We start from the raw sequence: 23401 nt of genomic DNA, 5'->3' as shown, positions 1-23401 counted from the left end.
GATGAGTGTGCACTGTTGGGTAACATAAAATGAGATATTTATTTTTTATTTAATAACAACTGTCCATCTACAGGTCACTGTCTCACAGAATGGATGAAAAAACTCAATTTTAACTGCATTATGAGCAGGAGGTAGGCCGTCTCGAGGGTACAAGGAGTGCACTGCACCCAGGCGCAAACGTTCAAGGGCCGCCTGAAAACCTAAAACTTACATACACATATGAAGAAAAATCTAAAAGGGAGCGCCAAATTTCAATTGGCACCCGGGCACTAAACACCCACGGAATGCCCCTGATTATGAGATATGTCCAAAAATTCGGTGACTGACTTGTATCTTGAAATTGCGGGATCGTAAGGAGTTGCGACTTGTCGCGGCATGTTTAGTGACTTATGTGTACACAGTAAATGATGAATCACCTATTTATCTACAGGCAGTCTGAGTTAACGCGCTTTGAAAAAAGGGTTTTGTTTTTGGCTAATGCTGTATAAGCTTGCTTTCTTGCACCATTTGCCACTACTAATGCTAAAGACATTCCAGCCGTTCGCAAAGTTTAAATATGGCCGCTTTCGTCGAAGATAACCCTCGTCCCGACTGCCTTTCTACTTCTAAAAAACAATGATCGTTCAATCGGTCGTGTTCATGATCTCTTTGTCTATCGCAACCTCGGCGGATCGAGGATGCGATGGAGATACTTGGATAAAATGCGCATCGCATTCCTAATTTTGTATTAAAATTGATTGGCATGTCCTATTAGAAGTATCAATTTCACTAGCAACTTCACAGATATTTAAACATTGATCGCTCCTGATCAGATCATGAACAAAACCGATGCAATTATTGGTTTTCGAAGTTGAAGCGAGGGTTAACTTTGACGGACAAGCTGCCATATTTATACTTTTTTAACCGTTAAAAAATCTTCGAACGATGCATAGCATTTTGTCTAAAAGTTGTTTTAACATTTAGCGGTTTCTGTCTCACTTTTCCATAATTTGAAACAAAATTGTGTGCCAATTGTATGCTCAGTAGAATTACGCATTTTAAAATGCTACGATACATATAAAACGCCTTTTATTCAAAGCACGTTTTGAATAAAATTCAGAGTCACTGCAGATAAATAGGTGATTCATACGTTACTACGTATAGATTAGCCACACGATCTAGACATACCACACGAATTACATGCAAAGTAGCCCTCGTGGGTAGCACGGTTGGTAGAATCGTCGTTCTCGCTACATCCTGTGGAAAAGACCTCAGTTAGAGTCTCCCACCAATGACGAGGAATTTTATGGGCCTTTTTTCACAACATGGCTAAGTTAGTCGGTAACGGGCAGCATGGTTTTTTCTTCCAGAAAGTCTAGGCTTTTCGTCCAGCAAACAGAAAATCGACCGCAGAACACATGCAATTTACAGACAATATATACATGGAGTAATATGGCCTTAGTCGCTAATGGTCCTAAAACCTAACTATAACGATATGTAAAGCTTAACAAAAATTGAAAATTCTTATGTAATCTAATTCAATATAAATTGTTTTCTGTATTATGTATATAATACTGAACTTTTATTTAAAGAAATATTGTTCCCATGATTTTACTTGAGTTTATCTAATTTGTGATCAAATGTCATTTTGATACCTTAAAACTTATTGTTTATCATAAACTTTTCGTAACTTATTTCCTTTATATCATTCTTCCTTTATATCATAAATTGGTTCCCAATAACATGGCTACTTAGTGTATTACTGTTAAATTTAGTATATGCAACCGCGTAATTTAAACCACAATAATAATAATTCTTATTCATATTTTATTAATTTCACAAATTTGACGAAAAGCAAAATTTTTAACTTATCCATGTAAAAAATTTTACAGTACAAGTGTTTTTATTTTGTTATTTGATTAGTATCTTCCGGTAGCGACTGTAACCGAGGCAGAAACTATCGTCTGCAAATTTCATTCATTATATTACGTTTACACTGAACTATGTCGTATAAAGCTTATGTAGTTATTCTTTATCAGTAAGTAAAATAAAATATGTTGAAACACCCTACAAGATTAAAGCAAGGAGTAAAAGGATGAAGTTGGAAGGATGGACCGCCAGCCGTGAAATATATTAATAGCTTGATACATCATGAAGTATGAGTAAATTTTTAAATTCGGCACTGAAAAATTTAGGAATTAGGACGTCAAATAATGGTAACACAGGTACTTCTAGTAGAGGTAAGTATTACATGGAATTCATGCTACAACAGTGTATGTCAGTATTTTAAATGTTTCGTTTTGAATGGCATAAAGTATTACAATAATCGTTTAACTGTATCTTCAGCGAAATGCAAAGTTATCAGTTGACGTTATCTGAACATTTGTTGTTACTATAAGAGAGTGAAACGTTGTTGTTTTATATTGATTCATCCTAAATCATCATTTTATGATGATTTAGGATGGTTCAGATAGAATCGCTTAGCAAAATTTGCTAAGAAGTTTTTGATATGGATGTTGTTATTGGATATGGATTAATTTTGGCAATCTACCAATGGACCATCAATTTTCTCCTAACAGTCTAGTTGGTATTGTTTATCATGAAGTAACAAAACCTTGTACAAGCCATGTTCAACAAATCAAATTTCGAGCTGCAGTTTTCCATGCTAAGTTATTTTTTATGCCTAGGTATTTTGATATTTCAAAACATTGATGAATGTCAACCTTCCACAAGCTTTGTCAGATTTAGCAATTTTTTCTATGACTTGCCTTCAACTTCTAAATGCAAGAATTTTTGGCCAGTCTCCCAAAAATGGTGTTTCCAGCTTTCTATAATCCATACTAGTTTGTTTATTTTAATTCAGTAATATATATATATAATATTACTGAATTATTCAATTCAATACTTACAGTTTAACAAATCTATGTAGATTTATTCTTATATTATGACTTAATACTACTACCACTACAGAATTGATTTAGATACTGCTTTCTCACAACTGGTTTCTTTTTGTATTTTTTATAGTTAGCACTTATATCCATTTATCTTGTAAATTTAAGCCAAATTTTACCAAACTTGTTATTGCTGAATTTTCAGAAAATGTCAGTGTCAACATTAATGTATTAATTTTCATAACACAGCCAACATGTTTTGTTAAATTATTAAGAGAATTCAATTTTCTGTTTTTAGTAACTTCAGTTGAAAGTTTATTTATCATTGTATATTTTTTCTATTTATCATGAAATATATACAATATTACACGTGAGACAATTTTTTTTTAATCACTGTTAAGTTTTTTCGCTTAGAGTGAATTTACTCCTGTTACCCTTGCGTGAGCTGTATCAGACAAGCCACTATTTTTTACTGTGTAATTGATGCCTTTTATCATGTGACTTGTTTACATTGCACTTGTGTTAGTTTTGTAAGTAAACTTGCCATATATTTCAAATTACAAATGTAAACTTTCATTTGTAATAAGCTGCCTCATGTATAGCTACAATAGGCAGTGAACAGGTTTTGATTAGTGAAAACAGCCAGATTAGAACTAAATGACTCATTGTGTGAAAATTAGTACAGTGCAGTACTAAGAAATATAGTATCATAATATCTGAGAAATGAATGTCACAGTATAATGATATTGTCCTTCCTTTGCCAGTTTATAAAACATACGTGTAAAATATTTTAATTAAAATGTATTGCATTTTGAGATAAGGCCGACATTTTTCAAATCCCCTTTCCTTTCAATTAAAAGTTCCGAATATATGTTACCTCATCTTCCAATTTAAATAATTGTTTGTTAGGTGTGCACCCATATCATGCCACTCTCAGAGGTGATAGTAACAATTGTCAAAAATACTGTGGCTGAACTGCATTTACAAGTCAATTATTTATATGATATACTTGTGAAATTGCCACATTGTAAGAATCATCGTAGTGATGCATCAGAAAACTCTTGCAGACCCAGAAACAAACGTAACTGGGAGCTCATCAGGGACTCAAAATTCTCCTGACCTGCCAAGTGATTCCCCCCCCCCCCAAATTCACATCCCAGAAAAAAAGTCAAGTGCACACTGCTCTGGTTGAAGGTGATCTAGTTTTATTGGGAGAGTCTATTGTCAGGGAAATGGGTAACATTCTTTTTTGTAATAAAGATAGGCAGTCCAGAACCAGCGTGTGTTTGCCAGGAGCAACAATTGATGATGTTACCAACAGTGTCAGATTTTAAGGGAGGTAAAGACAGAATTATTATTCATGTGAGGACTAATGATATTAGACGTACACAACCTGACCATCTGTTGATAAATATAGGACTATGCTAAAAAAAATGCAGTGAGTTATGTCAGAATGTCTGTGTCTGCAATTCAGCCCAGACACGATAGGAGGGATTATATGCTGAAAGCCTTGTGGATTAACTCAAGACTTAAGGGGAATCTGCAAGGCTCTAGGGGGGGGAAATTTTTATCAGTATGGCCCTCATTTATAGGTAGAAGGAATCTCATTTTTTAGAGATAGTATTCATTTGAACAAAAGATTTTTGCCAGTACCATTAAAGATACTCTAAGGGTTCAGGGAAACTGCTAGTTAGGGGGAGAGAAGAGTAATAGAGTCTCACACCTGGTGAGTATGTGCTTGGCAAACCCAGGGTCCTGAGCTGGATATCATCATTCTTCTCTTTCTTGGTGATTCCCTTCTACTTCTCTCTCTCTCGATCGGGAATTTTTTTTTTTAGCTGGTACAGCATAAGCCTCAGGCTTCCTTGCACCATATAGATAATAATAATACAATACAATACAATACAATTTTATTTATAAAATAATAATAATAATAATAATTTAGTTCTGCATTTATCTGATGATGTGAGTCAAAGTAACTTTTGCACTCATATCATATTCTTGTTTGTTGGCACGACAGCTGATTTTAATACTAATAGTAATTGTGGCATGTGATGCAAGGAAGCAAGCGTATGAGCTTATGTAGCATCAGCCACAAAAAAAAAAAAAAAAAAAAATTCATACAACTATTCCCTCTAAATGTTTGTCCAGTTCCTCCTTAAATTTATTTAACCTATGAACTTCCACAATGACAGATGGAAGTTTGCTCCAGCAATTAACCACCCACTGGCTAAAGGCAAATTTCCACACATCTATTCTACAGCTGTCTTTCCTCAATCTGAATTTATGCCCCCTTGGTTCGTAATCTAAACAAGTGGAAGAATCCCATCAGAATTCAGCATGCTCAACCCATTCAAGGCCTTATACACCTCAATCAGATCACCTGGAGACTAGGCACCTCAGGTGCCTAGTCTCCAGCCGCTGCAATTTGCAGAACTTAAGCCTCTCTTGGTAAGAGGATCCCTTCATTCCCCTCACCAATCTTGTTGTTCTCTACATGCTCAAGCAAATCTACATCCTTCCTAAAATGAGGCCTCCAGACCTGTATGCAGTACTCAAGGCATCGCCTGACCATTACCTTATACAGAGGGATAGTCACCTCCTTTTCCTGCTAGCAAAATTCCTTTATATCATTGACAAAACCACGACCTGCTCTTGCAGCCTGTCTGCATTGTTCAGAAAACTTCGTATCTGACTGCACAATTACTCCCAGTTCTTTTTCATTTTCTACCAACATAAGTGTAGTACCACACAGATGGTACGTTCCTCTCGGGTTACTTCTGCCCATATGCAGTACTTTGCATTTGTCAATGTTAAACTTCATTTGCCACTTCTCAGCCCATCCTCCCAAATTTTCTAGATCCTGTTGCAGAAGCACACTGCCATTACTGTCATTAACAATCCTGCTAACCTTTGTATCATCTTCAAACTTTTGACACTAAGCTTCATCAATGTCATTGATAAATATACAAAACAACAGTGGATCTAACAGACGCCTCCGTAGCCAGGTGGGCAGGAGCATCAGTGCGTAGCACATGCTTTTTTGATTAGACTGTGACCACCAAATACGGTAGATGCGGAAAGGTCAGGGAATGACCACCACATATCCCTGGAGCAATATGGCCTTAGTTGCTAATGCTGCTAAAAACCAAACAACAAATAGTGGACCCAACACCGAACCCTGTGGGACTCCACTAATAACATTAGTCCACGAAGAGCAGCGCCCATTGATTATCACCCTCTGTCTTCTCCCACTCAACCATCCTTTTATCCATTGTAGCAACTTACCCCTAATACCATTCTGCTCCAATTTGTACAGTAGTCTTCCATGTGCAACAGTGTCAAAAGCTTTCCTGAAATCCAAATATATGATATTAAAATTATTTTTTTGCATCCAGTTCCTTTGTAACCACATCATAATAACCAATCAAATTTGTCAGATAAGACTTTCCCTTAACAAACCCATGCTGTGTCTGAATTATTGCTGCAATCTTGTCTAAATGATCTTGCAATGCATCTTTAACCAGTGACTCCATTATTTTATCCGGAACAGAAGTTAAACTAACTGGTCTGTAATTACTCGTGTCACCCTTCGATCCCCCTTTGTGAATTGGGGATACATTTGCAGATCTCCAGTCCGTTGGGACCTCCCCTGAGTCCAAGGATGCTCTCATAATTATGGCTAAGGGTTTGCTTACTTCCTTTGCCACCTCCTTTGTGACTTGATTATAGACTAGCTTATATCTGCCATAGGCTTGTGTATCATATCTGATAATTTATATGCATCCCATGCATATAAATTATCAGATATGATAATTTATATGTTGATAAGATGTTCTGAAGGTATCAATGTTTCAAATGAGGGGGAAGATAAAGCTTGGGATACAAACCTAAATAACTTCAACAGATATGCCAGGGTAGTAAACTATACTTAGTTTACTATACCCTGTAAACTATACTTAGTTTACTATACCCTGTAAACTATACTTAGTTTACTACCCTGGCTTTCTTAGTCTCAACTGTGTCTACAGTAATATCAAGAGTGTTGTCAATAAAATGGTTGAATTTGAACTCTTGGTTAGGACAACTAATGTTGATATAATAAGGGTAACAGACACAGGGTGCTACCTGGAAATTGGTGATGATGATGAGTTCCACTATGGTATGTATAATGTGTTTCGGAATGATAGAGAAGACAGAAGGGGTGGAGTGAGTCATGCTTCTTATCAAAAGCAGCCCGAGTGCAAAAAAAGCTTTTGCTCAGTCTGAAGTTATATCTGCCAACATAGAATCTGTGGTGCAAGTTAGTTGGAAGCAAAGGAATGGTGAGAGTGGGAGTAATCTACAGACCAACAGATTGTGAAGAATCTCACGACAGTCTTTATATGCAGATGGAATGGACAAGCAAGCGTGAATGTCTTATTATAGATGACTTTAATCTGTTCCAGATTGATTGGAAAAAGTGGGAGGGAAACTCACAATGGAGAAAAACTTTTTAAAATAAACTAGATGATTATTATTTATACCAGCATGTCAGAGAAAGTACTAGGGGCGAGAATATTCTTGACCTCATTATTACTAACGAATCAGATGACATGACTGGCTTAAATTGCAGGAACCATTGTTAGGAAGTGATCATGCAATCGTCAGTTGCAAGATGAAAAAAGATGTTGCTGTAGTTAAAGGTTAAGGCATGGGTTTTAATTTCAGAAGAGGGCATTTTGACAGTTAAAGGCACTATATGACATCTGTGAATTGGGTGGATTGCCAAGGAATAGCAAATACATTTTTTTTTTTATGTAAACCACAAACATGAGTGGTATTAGAACCTATAGTACTTAATACCTTGCATGGGTTGAAGATTGAGAAGATGAAGGAAGATACTTCCTTGTGAACATTAACATTAACACTTGTTAACATTAGACTTGAACTACTGTGGATTGTAATTTCAGGAAATACATATGAAGGAAGGCTGTTCCTGGAAGTTGAATTGAATAAATAAATAGATGAGGAAGAAGAAAATTTGGTTCTGTGAGTTTGAAGTTGGGCAGTAAAAGGATGTTGACTGGTTGCAGCACGTGTTTGAACTGCTCTGAGAGAGAGTGAGAGAGTTTAAAGTAATTCTTTATTAGGGCCCCGGAAATAACTATAGAAAAGGAATGCAGCAGAAACAGAATGTCTGTGAGACAGAGTGGAGAGACTCTGTTAGAGATGAGTCATTAATTAACCTAACTGCCCTCTTTTGGATCGAATCTCGAAGCGTCATGTGAATCTCGAATCACAAATTCTCTTGAATTTGTGATGTAAACAGCTGTTTTGAAGAAAAGTTGCGCTCAGAGCAAAAGAGAAAACCAATTTTTTTAGTGTGCTTATGCCAAGAGAGATTAGAAATCAGGGTAATCCCCAACCTTGCCTAGAAATCAGTGTCATCGAAGATAAGCATAGGAGTAGAAGAATTTTTTTTGTGAGATATTAGACAGGACTGAGCTTTACAAGGATTGAAATCAACTAAGTTACCTTTGTTCCACTGGAACATTACCTGGAGATCAGTATTTAAGGAATTGATAGTGAATATTTGAGAAGTTGAAGCTGTTGGGGCCGGGCAAGGTTTCTCAAACTGGAAGTTGGTATGCAATGTGCTATCATCAGCAAAACTATGGATAGGATTTCCAGTCAGTGGAAGAAGGTCATTAATATACAAGAGGAAAAGAGTGGGGGAAAGAAATGAACCTTGGGGAACACCAGCATTAATGGAGCAGTTAGAAGACAGGAGCTATCACCTGCAGTGGATAACCAGTTACAAAAAACAGTTGGCAAACCATAAGATGGAAACTTGTTTAGAAGACCTTTATGCCAAACACGTCAAGATGTCAAGAGCAACTGCTTGTATTTCACCGAATTTTTCCATTGAATTTGCCCATAGATGATTAACATACACCAGAACATTGCTAGTGGATCAACACTGATGGAATCCACAATGGCGATTGTTGATCAGATGGAAGTTTTCTAGATAGTTTGAGTTGGCAGTTAATTGATTTCTCCATTACTTTAGAAGGAGTAGAAGTAATTGCAATAGTACTATAATTGGATGAGAAGGATTTGTCATGGGCAAATTTCCAAGCAGGAAGGAAACCACCTTTGGAATAAGAAAGTGAAAAAAAGGTGACACAGAATATGAGAAAGTTCTGGAGCTCAGGTCTTGGGAAAATGTGGAGAAATACCATCAGAACCTGGTGCTTTCTTAGGCCAGTGATTGTTCAAACTCGTTCTGACATCCTTTTGATTGTGGACCACAGGAGGTATTCAATGGAGCAGACTGGGAATGTTGGGATGTGATTTAACAAGATCATCAATATGTGATTTGGAAGAAAAGTAGGATGCTGGCAGTTCAACTTTATCTTTGGTGAAGTGTCAATAGAACTGTCTAGTTTTGACAGAATTGGGCAAAATTTGCGGCCGATATTTTTGGCAAGAAACCAGAATTCTCGATTACTATTTGGACAAGAAGCAAGTTTTCTACTCTTAGCCTGTTAGAAGTCTAGTTCGGACTGATTAATAAATTCTTTACAATGTTTGTGAGCTTTGGTGAAGGCAGAAAATGAACCTGTAGTTTGGGTTAAGAGCCAAATTAAGATATGCAACATTCTTCTCTTGAACAACCTTAGCACATTTATTGGAAAACCAAGGTTTGCATAAAGGATGAGATTTTAAATTGGAGTATGGAATAAAGGTTTCATCCATCCCTACAAGAATAATTTCACTGACACAATCTGAGAAAACGTTGACATCAGAAGATTTGAAACAGTAATCCGACCAATGAAAAGAAGAAGAAAAATCTCACATATCATTCCATTTTGCATTCTTGTTCTGCTAAACAACATGAGGTTGAGAATGGCCACGAGAGAAAGGCTCCATTAACAGAACCAAGTTGTGGTTTGTGGTGCCTAGAGGATCACTCACCTTCACCATATACTTAGAAGAGTTGTTTGTGAGAAACAGATCAAATATGTTGGTTGCATTTTGCAAATTTGAAATATGGAATACTTTTAAAGAAAAAATCACAGAAGCCATGAACACACACACACACACACACACACACACACACACACACACACACACACACACACACACACACACACACACACACACACACACCTGTAAAAAAAATATTGCAGGAAAAGTATGCCGAAATGGATTATTGTGGGGCTGGCTGGCCAAATAAGCAGAAAACGATAGCGTGGGAGTTACAGAGCAATGAAAAATAATGAATCGTACGTCAGGGCAAGTTGAACTGTAATCGTACCACTAATAAAGGCAGCAAAGCCAAAGCTGTGAATGAGGAAGCATACACAGCTTTGGCTTCCTTGAGCTGTGTATGAGGAAGCATTGACTAAAAGACAAAGAATAGGGACAAGGAATTTTTATGTAGTAGTATTAGTTTACTTGAGAATATGTCCATTCCGATATTCCCTGTCAGAGACTTGGTAATTTGGAATCTCCTCTTTGATCTTCTCTGGCTTAAAATCTCTCTATCTCATTCTGTCAAATTCATCTGTTGTCTCTACCATTCTCCCAACTCCACTAATCACTTGGAACTCTTTGACTTCTCTTTGCAACTTGACTTTCTCCAGTCCAAATTTCCTAATAGTGAGGGAATTTTCCTTGGTGATTTTAATGTTCACAACTCCAGCTGGCTTCTGTTTTCTAGTTGCACAGACCCAGCTTGTCGAGATGCTTTTGCAATTACTAATGATCTTGCACAGAATGTTCATTTATCTACCAGAATACTGGACAATCTTAACCATGCAGCCAACATGCTTGATTTTTTTCTCACAAGCACTTCTATGTACACTGTCGAGGTGAGTGGTCCTCTAGGCACCTCACATTACAACCTGATGATGGTCTCTTCTCCAGTGGAGCCTTTATCTCATGGCTATTCCCAACCGCGTGTTGGTTGGCATTACAAGAATGCAAAATGCGATGACCAGAAATATTTCTTTTCTTCTTTTCCTTAGTTGAATTACTGTTTCAAAACTTCTGATGTCATCATTTGCTCAGATCATATCAGTGAAATTATCCATAGGAAGGGAATTATAGGAATTATTTATCTAAACCTTGGTTTTCCAATAAATGTGCTAAGGCTGTTCAAGAGAAGAATGTTGCATATCATAATTGGCTTGTTTCCAATTCTTCAGTTTCATTTTCTGCTACACCAGAGCTTACAACAATTGTAAAGCAGTTATTAATCAGTCCAAAATAGATTTGGAACAGGCTAAGAGTAGAAAAGTTGCTTCTTGCCCTAACGATTGCCGAACATTCTAGTCTCTTGCCAAATTGGTCTAATCTGGTCTATTGGCTGCAACTATTGTCTGTCTCTGCTCCCACCTCTGTCAAAACCCGATGGTTCTATTGTCACTTCAGCCAAGGATAAAGCTGACCTGCTAGCATCCCATTTTTCTTCCAACTCATGTATTAATGATCTTGTTAAAACACCTGCCACTGTTCCCTGCATGCTCCATTCAATGCTTCTTGTGGTCCTTCCATCAAAAGGATGTCAGAAGGATTTTGACAAATCTTGATGCTAAGAAAGCTGATGGTATTTCTCCACTTGTTCTCAAGACCTGCTCTCTTGAAATTACTCCTGTTCTTTGCCACCTTTTTTCACTTTCTTATTCTAAAGATGTTTTTCCTTCTGCTTAGAAATTTGCTCATATTCAGTCAATTCCTAAAAAGGGTGACAAATCCCTCCCATCCCATTATCCTTCCATTGAAATCACTTCTACTGTTTCTAAAGTAATGGCGAAATCAATTAACCGCTAACTCTTAAACTATCTAGAAACGTTCTGTGTGATCAACGATCGCCAGTATGGATTCCGTTAGTGTCGATCCACTGGTGATATTCTGGCTTACTTGACCCATTTATGGACATATTCAATGGAAAAGTTCAGTGAAACACAAGCAGTTGCTCTTGACATCTCAAAGGTTTTCGATCGTGTTTGGCGTAAAGAAGCTTCCATCTTATGGTTTGCAAATGTTTTTTTTAAATTGGTTATCCAGTTTTCTCTCTGATCGCTCACTGAAGGTGATGATAGATGGCACTCTGTCTTCTAATTTCACTAATGCTGGTGTCCCCCAAGGTTCAGTTCTCTCCCCCACTCTTCCTCTTTTATATTAATGACCTTCTTCCAATGACTGGAAATCCTATCCATAGTTTTGTCCATGATAGCACATTGCATTCCATTTTCCATTTTGAGAAATCTTGCCCTGCTCAATCAGCTTCAACTCCTCGAATATACGCTACCAATTCCTTTAATGCCGATCTCCAGGTAATTCTCCAATGGGGCAACAACAACTTAGTTGATTTCAGTCTTTCTAAAACTCAGTCTTGTCTTGTATCTCACAAAAAAGGATTCTTCTGCTCCTATGCTTATCTTTGGTGACACTCCAGTTTCTAGGCAAGATGAAATATCTTTTCTGGGGATTACCCTGACTTCTAATCTCTCTTGGCACAAGCACATTACAAATATTGCTTCCTCTGCATCTAAAAAACTTGGTTTTCTCTTTTGCTCTCAGTGTTACGTTTCTTCCAAACAGCTGTTCACTCTGTACAAATTGCAAATCTGCCCTACCATGGAATATTGTTTCCACATCTGGGGCAGTGCTCCCAAAACCTCTCTCAGGCTTCTAGATTCCATTTAGAAGAGGGCAGTTATGTTAATTAATGACTCATCTCTAACAGAGTCTCTCCAATCTCTGTCTCATAGATGTATTGTTTCTGCTGCATACCTTTTCTACAGATACTTCCATGGGCACTGTTCATCTGAATTGGGTTCTATAATTCCTGCTTTCTCTTTCAAAACAGTCCCAGCACATGCCGCAAACATCCATTTATTATCCGTCTTCAAACTAACAGAACCAACTTTTCATTTTCCTGATTTATTCATTCGACTGCCGTTTTCTGGAACGACCTACTTCATACGTATTTCCTGAAAATTACAGTCTACAGAAGTTCAAGTCTAATGTTAGCAAATATCTTTTTTGGTCTTCTCAACCTCCAACCCATCCACGATACTAAGTACTGTAGGTTCTTATACCTCTCATGTTCGGGGCTTAAAAAAAAAAAAAATTGAGGAGGCATGCAATACAAGAAAGCAAGCTTATGTAGCATCAGCAAAAAAAAAAAAAAAAAACATTTCACGCAGCCATTCCCTCTAAAATTTTTTCAGTTCCTCCTTGAATTTATTTAAGCTATCAACGTCCACAACAACAGATGGAAGTTTGTTCCAGCAATCACTACCTGCTGGCTAAAGGCAAATTTCCGGACTACTACAACTGTCTTTCCTTGATATGGATTTATGCCCCCTCAGGTTTGTAATCTCATCCTCTTGCTCAGATTACATTGAGCCCACTTAACCCATTCAAGGCCTTATACACCTCAATCAGATCACCTCGCAGGTGCCTCGGCTCCAGACTCTACAATTTGCTGAACTTAAGCATTTCTTGGTAAGAGGACCTCTTCATCCCTCTCACCAATCTTGTTGCCATTCTCTGTGCTCACTCAAGCAACTCTATATCCTTCCTAAAATTAGGCCTCCAAACCTGTATGCAGTACTCAAGGTGTGGCCTGACCATAGCCTTATACAAAGAGATAATCACTTCCTTTTCCCTAGTAGCAAAATTCCTGTATATCATTGGCAATACCCCATGACCTGCTCTGAAAATTTCATATCTGACTCAAAAATTATTCTTTATCGAAGAAAGATCCTTTGTGCTAAGAAGAGGCTGTGTGAGTGAGGTTGAGTCACATGAAATAAGTGATTTCGTTATTACAGATGATTGTTTATTACAAAAACTATTGATTAAAAAGGCAGGTAAGGCTCCTTTAGTTGATGGCATATACCATGTACTTTTGAGGGAGATTGCACAGGAGTGTATTGAACCATTGAGGTTAATTATGAGGGCATCTTTGAACTCAGGAGAGATTCCTTTGGATTGGAGAAGTGCCAATGTATCATCAATATATAAATATGGTCCTGAGTGAAGTTGGTAAGTACAGACCGGTTTGTCTGACTGCAGTGATAGGAAAAATCCCAGAGGCAGTGATTAAGATTGCAGTCCAGGGACATTTACATATATATGGCATTCTGAAGGACATACACAACATAGCTTTGTTGAGGGGAAAATCATGTTTTAACTAATTTAGTGGGCTATTTTGACACAGCTACTCATGAGCTGGATTTAGGGAACAACTTTGACGTAGTTTATTTGTATTTTAGCAAAGCATTTGATTCTGTCCCTCATGATATTACTGTATAAGTGAGAACATTTTGGGATTACTGGGAAAATTCTAAGATGAAGTTCTGGCTGGCTGCAGGCAGAAGGTAGATTGTTGTTGTGATTAATGGATATTCTTCAGATTGGTGTAACGTCAGGAGTGAGGTCTCTCAAGGATCGGTTCTTGGACCACTGTTGTTTCTCAATTTCATAAATGACATTGAAGGGATAAAAGTTGTGATGTCAAAATTTGGAGATGATATAAAGATTGGCAGAGTTGTTAATGATCAGTGCCAAACAGTGCTACTTCAAGATGACTTGAACAGACTTCTAAGGTCAAAGAAGTGTTTTACTGCTGCTAAATGCATGTTCTTACACTTGGGGAATAGCAACCCACAAATAAATTATACACTTGGTGTTGTTGAATTACAAACAATGTAGGAGGAAAGGGATCTGTTACAATATGGGCAGATATGAAGTTTTCTGAAGAGTGCAAACAGGTAGCCAGAAAGCCGGTTGTGTCCTGTCAATGATTTATCAAATGTTATCCTGTAGAGATAGAGAGGTCACAATCCCACTGTATAAGGAATTGTAAGACCATATTTAGCACCTCCATAGCCAGGTGGGAAGGAGCAGCAGTGCGTAGCACACGCTTCTTAATTAGACCGGGGTTCAAGCCCGTCACCACCAAATACAGAAGATGTGGAAAGGTCAAGGGAATGATCACCGCATATTCCCGGAGCAATATGGCCTTAGTTGCTAATGCTCCTAAAAACCAAATAACAAACAACAACAAAACAAGACCATATTTGGAATACTGTGTCTTTTTTTAGATGAGGCCTCCATCTGAAAAAGACATTGAGCTTCTTGAATGGGTCCAAAGATGGGCAACTCGAATGGTGAGATCGCAGTAGGATGTCTGTATGAGGAAGGACTTAGATTATGTGGGCTACAGGGCTTGGCAACCAGGGATCTGAGAGGTGACCTGATCGAGGTTTATAAGGTTCTAGGAGGGATTAGTTAGTAAAATGAATGAAGGTGGAATTCTCACTGTTATAAAGAATTCCAGAACCCGGGGCCTCAAATTCAAATTATAGTGGTCGAGGTTTAGATTTAGATTAGGAAGTTTTCATTTAGCCAGTTTTCATTTTTTTAGCCAATGAGTTGTTGATTGCTTGAACAAGTTACCTTCACATGTAGTTGAGGCTGACAGTTTGAATAAATTCAAAGGTTAACTGGATAGTTACCAGTGTGGGGAGGGAAGCATATAATTTGTATTTTCCTATCTACTTCTTTTTTTTTTTTTTTTTTTTTATACCAGTGCAGAAAAAGCCTATGGCTTCCTTTCACTATTTGGTGAATACTATTACTATTATCCATGTGGGGGTGTTTTTGACTATCTATAAGATTCACAAAGTTCACCACTCAACTTTGTGGGTATTCATGGAAAAATAAGAGAAATTCCAGTAGCGTTTGTGGCCATGAAAACAGTAATAGGAATAGGAATTTTCACGCAATTAAAAGAACCTTGATAATTTGGTATTCCTCCTCTTGCTAGACTACACATGAAGGGGCATAAATTCAAATTGAGGAAGGATGATTGCAGGATAGATGTGCAGAAGTTTGCCTCCAGCAGATGGTTGATTGTTAGAACAAACTTCCATCTGTTGTTGTTGTGGAAGTGGGTAGTTATTATTATTATTAGCCATATGGTGCAAGGAGGCCTGAGACTTATGCTGCACCAGCCAAATAAATTCTCGGTTACCCTGAGAGAGAGAGAGAGAGAATGAGAATGAATCACCAAGAAAGAGAAGAATCATCATGTCCAGCTCAGGACTGTGAGTGTGCCAAGCCCACACCCACCAGATGTGAGCCCCTGGGGTTAAATTCAAGGAAGAACTAGTCAAACTCTTGAAGGGTATGGATGGATGAAGTGTTTAAGTGGTTTTTTTTTTTTTTTTTTTTTTTGTTGGTTGATGCTTTATAAACTTGTTTTCTTGCATTATTTGCCATTTGCCATTACTAATACTAAAAAAAGGATATGAATGATTTAATGTTACTATTCCATTTACAGTATTTGTTAGATACACAGGCAGCATTAATATTTATTTATTTATTTTTTCTTTGAAATGTGCTAATTTCAAGGTGTTTTTCATAAATATTAGCTTGACATCTGCAGTGACTTCAGCTTGATGGCAACAGTTAGAAATAATTCACATTTATTAAAATTATTTATTGTGGTATTCAAAGTGTGTGAATAGTTTATTTCTGGATGGATACTGTGAATAAGCATTAGCATTATTTATGGCATATGATGCAAGAAAGCAAGCTTATACAGCATCAGCCAAAAAAAAAAAAAAAAAACACCCTTCCATTTCACCCATTTGGTGACTCCAAATGTTTGTCTAATTCAGCCTTAAATTTATTTAAGCTATCAACTTCCACAACAACAAATGGAAGTCTGTTCCAGCAATCAACTACCCGTTGGCTAAAGGCAATTTCCGCACATCTGTTCTATAACATCTGTTTTAGAACAGATGTGCGGAAATTGAATTCTTCATTTTGAATCTATGCCCCCTCAGGTTCTTAGTCTGAGCAAGCGGAAGTATCCTGTCAGCATTGATCCTGCTCAAACCATTTAAGAGTCGCTGGAATGAGTACAAAGAAGGGCAATCAGATCACCTTGCAGGTGCCTAGTCTCTAGATGCTGCAACTTCCAGAACTTAAGCCTTTCTTCATAAGTGCACCCCTTTGTTCCTCTCACCTATCTTGTTGCCCTTCCTTGTACTCATTCTACCGACTCTACATCCTTCCTAAAATGAGGCCTCCAGACCTGTATACAGTACTCAAAGTGTGGCCTCACCATTGCTTTATACAAAGGGATAATCACCTCCTTGTCTCTGCTAGCAAAATTCCTTTATATCATTGACAAAACTCCACGACCTGCTCTGGCTGCCCATCGGCACTGCTCAGAGAACTTCATATCTGACTGCACAATTACCCCCAGGTCTTTTTCATTCTCCACCTCCCTGAGTGTAGTACCACACAGTTGGTATGTTTCTCTGGGGGTTACTGCTACCCATATGCAGTACTTTGCATTTGTCAACATTAAACTTCAGTTGCCACTTCTTAGCTCATCTGCCTAACTTTTCTAGATCCTGTGGCAGTAGCATACTGTCTTTAGTATCATTAACAACCCTGCCAACCTTTGTATCATCTGAAAACTTGGACATTAAGCCTGGTATACTTTCATCGATATCATTGATAAATACACAAAACAACAATAGGTCCAGCACCGAACCCTGGGGGACTCTGCTAATAACATTAGTCCACGTAGAGCAGTGTTCGTTTATTACCACTCTGCCATCTCCCACTTAACCATCCCTTTATCCACTGCAGTAACTTGTCCTCAATGCCATACTGCTCCAATTTGTATAGCAGCCTTCCATGTGCAACAGTATCAAAAGCTTTCCTAAAATCCAAGTATATGATATAAAATTATTTTTTGCATCCAGTTCCTTTGTAACCACATCATAGTATCCAATCAAATTGGTCAGACAAGATTTCCACTTAACAAACCCATGCTGTTTCTGAACTACTGCCTTTTTTATGTTTAACTTCAACAATTTCTCCTCCACTTTGCTCTCAGTTATCACAAAATCACTTAGTTCCCTGTTAGAGTTTGATAAACTTCTGGCATTCTCCTCCTTGAATAATTCCATTTGTGAATGTAGAGAATGTAGATGCAAAATACTCATTCAGTTTAACAGCTACTTCAGCAGGATCATCAATAGTCGAACCATCTATGTTAAGTGGACCAATCTGATTCATCTCCTTCCTTCTAGAGTTTACATAAGTAAAGAACTCTTTACTGTTTTTGTTTGCATCCTTTGCCAAAGATTTCTCATAATCTACCTTTGCCTGCCTAACCTTCAAAGGCCTTGATTGGGTTGAGCATGCTGAATTCTGATGGGATCCTTCCACTTGTTCAGATTACAAACCTAAGGGGGGAATAAATTCAAATTAAGAAAAGACAGATGTAGAATAGATGTGCGAAAATTTGCCTTTAGCCAGCGGGTGGTTAATTGCTGGAACAAACTTCCATCTGTCGTTGTGGAAGTTGATAGGTTAAATAAATTTAAGGAGGAACTGGACAGGCATTTGGAGGGAATGGTGTTATTTTTTTATTTATTTTTTTTTTTGGCTGATGCTGCATAAGCTCCTACACTTGCTTTCTTGCATCACATGCCACTACTACTACTACTACCTCCTTTGTGATTTGATTACAGACTAGCTTATATCTGTCGTAGACTTCTGTGTCGCCTGATAATTTATATGCATCCCATGCAGTTTTCTTCTCTGCCACGAGCCTCATTAATTTATCCCACATCCATTTAGGCCCGAACCTTGGACAGTATTTCTTAGTTGGTTTGAAAAGCGTAGTATCCTCCAAGATTAAGTCCCTGAAGGCTTCACATTTAGAATTCACAGTTGGTAACATCATCAGTTGATCACACACTATAGAATTTAAAAACTGTCTTGAGACCTCTGTAGTCACCTTTACGAAAACAAAAACCCTTCCTTTTACCCTTGATGGTAGTTACATTTTTTAAGTAAATTCCACATCAGTACACTGTTATCACTGTCACCTAGTGGTTCCTTTATCTGCAAATTCTTAATGCATGAATAATCACTGCTGATAATCAGATAAAGGGTATTACTCCCTCTGGTTGCCCCTTGAACATGTTGCTGTAGAAAACAGCCCTTCGATAAATCCACAAAATCTTGCTAGCGTACGAATTACAAACCCACAATTTCCAATCAACACCTGGAATGTTAAAATCCCCCATTACAATACATTCGGATTTACTGGCCCATTCTATTTCTCTGCAAAACTGTTCATTGTACTCATCAGCGTCACTAGGCCTATAAAATACTCCTCTCATTTTCTCTTTCTCAGTGTTTATGTCACACCAAATAGACTCAACATTGCACTGTCCACCCGTGTCAACTGGATGAACTTCCTTAGATTTTGTGTTTCTTAACTAACAGCATAACCCCTCTTCCTTCCTACCCTGTCAGTCCTTCCTACCCACATCAGTACTCCCTAAATTCCAATTCTGCACTGCTTATATCTGTGTGACGCCATATCTCTTATATCCCAACAATATCTGCCCTTTGGTGCCTCCGTAGCCAGGTGGGCAGGAGCAGCAGTGTGTAGTACATGCTTCTTGATTAGACTGGGGTTTGATCCTATGACCACCAAATACAGAGGATGTGGAAAGGTCACGGAATGACCACTGCATATCCCCGGAGTAATATGGCCTTAGTTGCTAATGCTTCTAAAAACCAAATAACAAACAAACAAGGCGCCTCCATAGCCAGGTGGGAAGGAGCAGCAGTGCGTAGTACATGCTTCTTGATTAGACCGGGTTTCGAGCCCATCACCACCAAATATGGAGGATGCGGAAAGGTCAGTGATTGACCACCACATATTCCCGGAGCAATATGGCCTTGGTTGCTAATGCTCCTAAAAACCAAATAACAAACAACAACAACAACAATATCTGCCTTTGATGTCTTGATCAGCACTTAAAATTTATCAACTTTATTTACTTTACTTCTAGCATTAGTGTACATTCAAGTATACATGCACTTGTTTTTATTCTTAGTTACCCTAACACAGTACATGTATTTACTTATTCCATGATGACTCCCAGCAGCCCTTGAAATCCCCAACAACCTGCTCTCTAGGCTGCTGCTCATTACAATAGAAGGAGTGCAAGAATCACTTTCGCTTCTGCCTGTGGCTACTGTTAATCTTTTAGTCTGTGAATCCCCCTCAAACTAGCAGTTTTCCGACCCACCTAACATTGTCTTGATAGCATCAGCAAATATTCTTGCACCCCCTTTCTATTTAAATGCATCCCATACCTGTAGAAGCAGTCTCTCTCTCTGTTAGTAAGCACAGACCATGCCGAAAAAAATTCTACCCCATTTGCCTTGCACAATCTCTCCAGTTTCGAATTGATTGACAAGGCTGTCATCTTATACTACCTCCTATTGTGTCTGGGCAGAATTGCAGACACTTTCAAGTTTAACCCTAATTCATGAATTTTTTTCAGCATTGACTTGTTAAGTAAATCTGTAGATCTCTTACTCTTAAGGTTATTAGTGCTAATGTTTACAACAATATCACCTTTTGTGCCCTTAAAAGATGATATCTGCCGTACAAATTAACAGAAAGAGTGTGTTATAGGCCTAATGATTGTGATTATAACAAGTGAGTACAAACATTATAGTGGGCCAGTATGTCATAATGTGTTATGATGGTGGACTTTTAACTTTCCAGATATTGACTGAACCCTGTGTGTTGGTTGCTCACACAGCAACAAGACTTTTGTGCATTTATTGGATGCGTGTTTTCCACTCCAGCATGTTAGAGAGGCAACAAGAGAAAGCAGTACTCTTGGTCTTATTATCAGCGGTGATCCTTCATGCATTAAGAATCACAGTGTACTAATGTGGGATTTACTTAAAAGATGTAACTACTGTCAAAGGCAAAGGGAAGCTTTTGATTTTAATTTAAATTCTATGCAGTGGGACCAACTGATGAAGCTGTCAACATAAAATTATAAATGGGATGCAACTGTAGAAGCTAGAAGCCTTTTTATACCAACTAACAGATACTGTTCATGGCTTAGACCTAAAATGCATGGGATGCATATAAATTATCATGTGAAACAAATGCATACAGTAGATATAAATTAGTCTACAATCAAGTCACAAAGTAGGTTAGGCAAGCTAAGGCAGATTACAAAAAGTCTCTTGCAAACAATGAAAGAAAATCAGCAAAGGATTTTTTACTTATGGGCTCATATGTGGTGAGTATGGGCTTAGTGCACCCAGGTTCCTGAGCTGGATATCATCATTCTTCTCTTTCTTGGTGATTCCCTTCTACTTCTGACTCTTGTTCTCTCTTTCTCAGGGTAATTCAGAATTTTTTTTTTTTTTTTTTTTGCTGGTGCAGCATAAGCCTCAGGCTTCATTGCACCATATAGCTAATAATAATTTTACCCCAGGAGATCACATCTGGTGAGTATGGGCTTGGCACACCCAGGGTCCTGAGCTGGATATCATCATTCTTCTTTTTCTTGGTGATTCCCTTCTCTCTCTCTCTCTCTTCGGGTAATTCAGAAAATTTTTTTTTGGCTGGTGCAGCATAAGCCTCAAGGCTTCCTTGCATCATATGGCTAATAATAATAAGACAATTGCTCGGAAAGGAGGAGGAAGGGACCTGATAGACCTCATTGAGAAACAGCAATTGCTAGCCTGAAGGATTACTTCCAGAAACACAGCAGCACTCCAACCAGGCCATAAGGAAGACAGACAAGTGGTATACCCCACATCCAAGGAAACTCATAATTATGGCTTGGTTTGCTTGCTTCCTTTGCTGTCTCCTTTAATATAACTGGATACATACCATCCACCCTACTTGCCTTTCTTATCCTAAAATCCAAGTATATGATATCAAAATTAATTTTTGATACCTTCAACAATTTCTCCTCCACTTTTCTCCAAGTTATTACAAAATCATTTAGATCCCTACAAGAGTTTGAATAGCTTCTCACGTGTGAATGTAGATGCAAAATACTCATTCAGCTTGTCAGCTACATGAGCAATAGTCAAACCATCAATATCAAGTTTTTTGGCTGATGCTGAATAAGCTTGCTTTCTTGCATCATATGCCTCTACTAATGCTAATGCTAAAGTTGGCCAATCAGATTCATTCCCTTCCTTCTAGGGTTTACATAAGTAAAGAACTCTTTGATGTTTTTCTTTACATCCTTTGCCAAAGGTTTCTCATAATCTGTCTTCAGCTGCCTAATCTGCTTTGTGACCTGATTACAGACTAATAATTGTATCTATCGTAGGCTTCTGTGTCACCTGATAATTTATATGCATTGCATTCATTTTTCTTCTGCCATGAGTCTCATTAGTTCATCTGACCTCTATATAGGCCTAAACCTTGAGCAATATTTCTTAGTTGGTATGAAAAGCCTAGTAGCTTCCAAGATTAATTCCTTGAATACTTCCCATTTAGAATTTGCTGTTGGTAACATCATCAGTTGGTCCCACTGTATAGAACTTAAAAAATCTCTGAGACCACTGTAGTCACCTTTACGAAAGCAAAAACCCTTCCCTTTACACTTGATGGTAGTTACATCTTTAAGTAAATCCCACATCAGTACACTGTGATCACTGCCACGTAGTGGTTCCTTTATCAGTAAATTCTTAATGCATGAATAATCACTGCTGATAATCAGATCAAGAGTGTTACTCCCTCTGGTTGCCTCTCGAACATGGTGCTGTAGGAAACAATCATCCAGTAAATCCACCCACAAAAGCCTTGCTAGTGCGAATGACCAATCCATAAGTTCCAGTCAATATCTGAGAAGATAAAATCTCCCATTACACGACAATCTGATTTATTGGCCTACTCTATTTCTCTGCAGAACTGTTCAGTATACTCATCAGTCATTAGGCCTATAACACACTCCTACTCTCAACTTTGCTTTCCCAGTGCTTATGTCACACCAAACTGACTCAGCATTGCACTGTTCATCATGTCAACTGGATGCACTTCTTTAGATTTTATGTTTTTCTTAACCAACAGCAGAACCCTCTCCCCTTCCTATCCTGTCTATCCTTTTTCTGCATTCCTTACATCTCTGTGACACCACGTGTCTGATATCTCAACAATGTCTGCCTTTGATGTTTTGACCAGCACCTCAAATTCATCAAATTTATTTAATAAACTGCGAGCATTGGTGTATATGCAAGTATACATGCACCTGTTCTTATTCTTAGCTACCTTAACACAGCCCATGTATTTACTTGTTTCATGATGACCCCCACCAGTCCTTGAAATCCCTAGCACCTTGTTTTCCAGGCTGCTACTCATTGCAGTAGAAGCTGTGGAAGAATCACTTTCACCTCTACCAGTGGCTACTGTTAATTGATTAGTCTGTGTATTGATTAGTCTAAACTATCAGTTTTCTGACCCACCTGACACTGCTTTGATAGCATCAGCAAATATTCTTGCACCATTTCTATTTAAGTGTATCCCATCCCTGTAGAAGCAGTCTCTCCTGTTAACAATGTTATGATCATTATTATAATTATTATTATTTTTATTGTTAATATCCATATGATGCAAGGAAGCCTGAGGCTTATGCTGCACCAGGAAAAAAAAA

At 38.0% G+C, this 23401-nt stretch overlaps 1 protein-coding gene across 1 annotated transcript in view; it reads left to right on the top strand.

Moving 5' to 3' along the window:
• Positions 1–1990: 1990 nt before the first annotated feature.
• The window catches only part of LOC150086293 (TBC1 domain family member 30-like), a 200394-nt gene continuing 178983 nt past the window's right edge, over positions 1991–23401 (top strand). The window contains exon 1 of the mRNA XM_090374853.1: positions 1991–2219. Coding sequence (XP_090230979.1) covers positions 2138–2219 — 82 coding nt within the window. The 5' untranslated portion in view covers positions 1991–2137. The remainder of the gene's footprint in view (positions 2220–23401) is intronic.

The sequence above is a fragment of the Mastigoproctus giganteus genome, chromosome 5 (assembly GCF_048544385.1).
Source record: "Mastigoproctus giganteus isolate SK-2022 chromosome 5, ASM4854438v1, whole genome shotgun sequence".
NCBI classification, from domain to species: Eukaryota; Metazoa; Arthropoda; class Arachnida; order Uropygi; family Thelyphonidae; genus Mastigoproctus; species Mastigoproctus giganteus.
This window is presented reverse-complemented; position numbering and strand designations above follow the sequence as displayed.